The 4,484-nt window shown below is 66.1% G+C and overlaps 1 protein-coding gene across 1 annotated transcript in view; it reads left to right on the top strand.

Moving 5' to 3' along the window:
- The first annotated feature begins 359 nt into the window (after positions 1–359).
- Positions 360–4,484, top strand: part of H696_00958 (hypothetical protein) — a 4,810-nt gene continuing 685 nt past the window's right edge. Inside the window, exons 1-6 of the mRNA XM_009494847.1 lie at positions 360–421; positions 536–889; positions 1,128–1,262; positions 1,389–1,568; positions 1,769–1,920; positions 2,077–4,420. Of these exons, the coding sequence (XP_009493122.1) occupies positions 544–889; positions 1,128–1,262; positions 1,389–1,568; positions 1,769–1,920; positions 2,077–4,420 (3,157 nt within the window). The 5' untranslated portion in view covers positions 360–421; positions 536–543. The remainder of the gene's footprint in view (positions 422–535; positions 890–1,127; positions 1,263–1,388; positions 1,569–1,768; positions 1,921–2,076; positions 4,421–4,484) is intronic.

The following is a 4,484-nucleotide window of genomic DNA, read 5'->3' on the forward strand; positions in this document are numbered from 1 at the left end:
CTTCCCGTCTCCTTCTCTCGCCTCCCCCCCCCCCCGCAGTCCATCGGCAGGGCTCCACACATCCCCGAGCCATTTACCAACCGAATAGGCCTGTTTGCATGTTGAATGCAGGCGCAGATGTCGGCTCTGCTGAGCGTGTGGGTGTGTGGGCGTCTGAGCCCGCAGATGGGCGTGTCTGTTTCGGGGCCCCGACGAATGCGCGCGCGCGCGCGCGCGCGCGCGTGTGTGTGTGTGTGTGTGTGTCTGTGTGTGTGTGTGTGCTCATGTATCCTCCACAAGGACTCACGCGCAAGCACACGCGCAAGCACACCCGACCTTCCCGGAGAAAAAAAGACCTACCCAGGCGCGAGGTCCCCTCTGCGAAGGGGATCTCTTCACCGGGTTTCTGGCAAGCCCTTTTTTCCCGTTTCCTTACCGCCAAGTGAGTGCCACCTCGCATCCCTTCCGCCTCCGCTCCCCACTCCTCCCCCCCCCCTCCCCACTCCTCCCCCCGCCCAATGGCACCGTCCCTGACCCGCCATCACCCCTCCTGAAGCCTATAGTATGTCCCCTGTGCCTTGTCCACTGGATCCGGCCGGCGGGCTCGTCAGCGGCCCGTCGCCGGCGGCGCCTGCTTCACCTCCCTCCTCGGCCGACTTCCTCTCCGAGTCGGATCTCAGTTCCTCCATGACAGATCTCCCGCCGCTGGTTGAGGCCAGCTCCTCCTCCTGCTCGGATGATGATGATGATGATGACATCCCTGCGCCGGACCTGCTGCTGGCGCCGGTTGTCAGCCACAGCATTGGCGTGGACCTGCCAATCATCTCCGAGCGCCAGGCCCGGCTTGATAGCCTGTTGGCCCATAGGCCGACAGTCGACGACCTGGTCCGGCGGAACCTCCTGACTCGCGGTGCGCACCACCTTCCCTTGCCCCTCCTTCGTGTACCTGTGCCTCGCCGCCGCCTTCCGCTTTCTCTCTGCCCTTTCGCTTGCATGTTCGCCTGGCCATGGGCTAGCGCGCTGCCCGTCCCCTCTCCTCTGCCTCTCTGACACCACCAGGGCCCCGTTCCCCCCTGCCCCCCCCCCTCTCTCTCTCTCTCCCTCTCTCCCTCTCTCGATGACTGCCTCCCTCTTCTCCCGGAATGCAGCGGCCACCGATGTTGCGCCGGCCGTGCGAGCTACTCTCTCCGCGCTGGAGCGCTCCCAAACCGAGCGCGCGCTGATGTGGGCACTGGAGCACCGGCTCCCCCGGTCGCGCCTCGTCGAGCTGAACATGCTCAACGGTGCGTCCCTCTCTCCGGATCGATCTCTTTGTTGGTCACATGGAGGGGAATCCCCCGCTGGTCATTTCGCATGCTGACTCTTCCTCTGTTTGCTGCCCCTCCCCCCCCCCCCCCCCCCGGATACAGATATCGACGCCGATCCACAGGCACCCTCGCGCCGAGGAAGCATCCCCAGCAGCAGCCGGCCCACCTGTCCGAAGAAGCTGGCCGAGCTGGCCGGTCAGAGGGACATCCTGAATTCCCTCGACAGGAAGCTGCGTCTGCGCCCCTCGCGTGACATGCTTATCGAGCATAACTACCTGAAGGGTGCGTGCTCTGTCCGCCTTTCTCTCTCTCTCTCTCTCTCTCTCTCTCTCTCTCTCTCCCCCCCCTCCCTCTCCCTCCCTTTCCTGCGTCCTGGCTGGGCACACTGCTCCGGCTGGCAGGACTAACCCACCGAGTGTATCATGTCCCTCCTTGCCGATGTCCCCCCACCTCCCATCCCCCCATCCCCCCATCGCGTCCAGTCGGCCAGCCGGAGATGATTCTGGCCCGTGAAAAGCTCCAGCGGCAGCTGACCGTGCGCAGCCTGAGTGCCTCGCTGCAAACGCGCCACGAGCCACCCTCGCGGATCCTGACACCGACTGAGTCCGAAACTTCGCTCTCGGCCTTCGATTCCGTCCGTGCTCCTGGCCATTCTTTCTCCTTTCTTCTTGCCTGCATTCCTTCTTGGGATCCCCCTTTTCCTGACCCCATGTCCCCATACGCTTGGACACCCCCCCCCCCCCCTCCCTCCGGTCTCCGGCGTAAATGCACGCCAACGCCCTTTTCACAGACCACCTGCGAGGATGGCGCCGGCACGGAAATCCCCCCCGCCGGCCTGACTGAAGCCAGCTCCGTGAACACTGACGGCTCGCTGGCCCCCTCTTCCCAGCATTTGACCCCCCTGCGGCCATTCAGCCTGCCGGCCACGGCCACGCGCTCCGGCCTGGCTCGACGCATCCGCGAAACACAGCGCATCCTGGCGGCACAGCATGCCGAGGTGGCCCCCGGTGCCGGGTCCGCCAGCCGGGGCATCATCCCCTGGCCCCAGCCCGGGACTACTCCCCCCTCGGCGGCAGTGGCCTATGCCATTGCCAACTCCCACAACTACGCCAATGCCCATCACATGGTGGTCGGCAATCCGGCGGCCGAGCGCAAGCTCAATCACCTGCGCACCCTGCGCAAGGAGGGCCGCTTCGTGTGCAGCCATTGTGGCGGCGAGGACCATCGTGGCCGGGATCTCGCCTCCCCGCGGTACTCCTACACGGAGTTCTTCAGTGAGAGCGAGTGGGTTCCGATCCCGGGGCAGCCTGGTGACGACCCGGCCGATGCCTTCTTCCACCATCACCACCATGGTGGGCGGCATTCCTTCCCCGGTGCCGGGGTCGAGCCGGCCTCCGAGTATGCCACCCCGCTGCGGCGGCCCTTCCACCACCCGGAAGCGCGTGCGCGGCAGCTTTGCAACCCCTGCTTTGGGGTTTGCGTTTGCGGGCAGGCGGCTCCACGGGCATTTGCCAATCTGCCGGCCGTCGTGGAGGTTTCCAGTGGGCTGGCCACTCCGGGCACCGCTGTCGAGGGGGTAATTGGCGTGCCCCCGGCCGAGGCGGACACCCTGGGTTGCGACAATTGCGGGTCCCTGGCCCCGCGGTGCGGTCCGGCCAGTGTGGCCTGGTGGCCGGCCCCCTCGCATCCGCAGCCCCGGTCACATATGGACATCGAACGCCGGCGTAATGAGCAGCTGGACTATGCGGCACAGTGTGACGCGGAATTCCGCCGTCTGCAGGCGGCTGGCCAGTTGCCGGCCGTGGTGGACGGGCGTCCCCGTACCGGGCGCCGTGTGCGCTTCCTCGGGATTGATGTCGACCCGGCTGGGCCCCATCCTGGCTCGGCATCGGCCTTGTCTTCCGGTGCTCTGAGTGATGGCTCGGAGGCTGGCGATGAGGGGGATGCTGGATCCGGCGAGGAGGTGGATGTGGTGTCGGTTCGGCCGGTCGGCGCCGGGCGGCCGCTCTTCAGCACGGCCACCGCCTTCGCGGCCTTCAGCCCGTATGCCGCCGGAGCCGGGACCCTCGACGAGGAGGGCCCGCATTCGGATCCGCGGGCCATCAGCGGAGTGCGCTACTTTGCGCGGTATCGCTTCCGGAATTGCTTCAATGACGATTGCTACCTGCTGGATTCCCGCATGTACGACGACATCGAGGGCGAGGAGGCATTCGAGAGTGCCCTGCTCGAGGCGGACAAGGCCGCATCGGACTTCCGAGTTCGTCGACGCGAGGAGATGGCGGCTGCCGGCGGCCGGCGCTCTGTCTCGCTGCCGGAGGAGGACGACTCATCCATGCACTGTGCCTCTGACAGTGACACCGACGCCGATGACACGTACTACTATCACCACCAGATCAGCCAGCGTCTTTTGGCGGCGGCCGAGTGCTGGCCCCAGGCCGGGGCCAGTGTCTCGGAGGAGGAGGAGGAGGCCGAGCCGGCGGAGGAGGATGACGAGGCGGCTGCCGGGCACCATGGCGATGCCCAGCCCCAGCAGCCGGCCACAGCCAGTGTGTCGCCCACTGAGGCGGTGGCCAGCCTGGCGGATGGCGATGTCCCTCCCATGTCGCCGACGGTGGGGGATGATGATCTCCCGCCGCTGGTGCTGGTCGAGTACTCCGACGAGGACACCACCGACTTTGATGTCGAGGCCCGGGCCAGCTCCGGTGCCGATGGTGGCAAACAGCAGGCTGTCGATGATACCGATGGCGATGCTGATGACGACGGCGATGACGACGACCACGACGACCACGACGACGACGATGATGATGATGATGACAGTGAGCAGTATCTCACCTGCAGCGTCGGGCATGATGACCTGAATGCCGCCGACTCGGGCTCGGCCGGTGGCTACTTCCCGCCGGACAACGAATGCGAGTTCTTCCCCGTGGAGAATCCCGCCCTGCGGGCCTCCATCCCGGGGGTCGGGGTTTTCCTGGAGTCGGAAATGCCGCCGAGCCCCATCGTTGACCCGGCCACGCAGCAGGTTTCCTTCTCGGAGGACATCATGCTTAGCATCCCGGTGGTGCACTATTACCGGGGGTTCCACTTCCTGGAGCCGGATCATGACGGGAATGTCTTTGCCATTGCGCTGGATGGTACGCACGTGTGGCCGATTTTGTGGCCTCACTCTTGGCCATGTGCCGTCTCCCCCCCCCCCCC

Source organism: Fonticula alba (genome assembly GCF_000388065.1).
Source record: "Fonticula alba strain ATCC 38817 unplaced genomic scaffold supercont2.1, whole genome shotgun sequence".
Taxonomy (NCBI): Eukaryota; order Rotosphaerida; family Fonticulaceae; genus Fonticula; species Fonticula alba.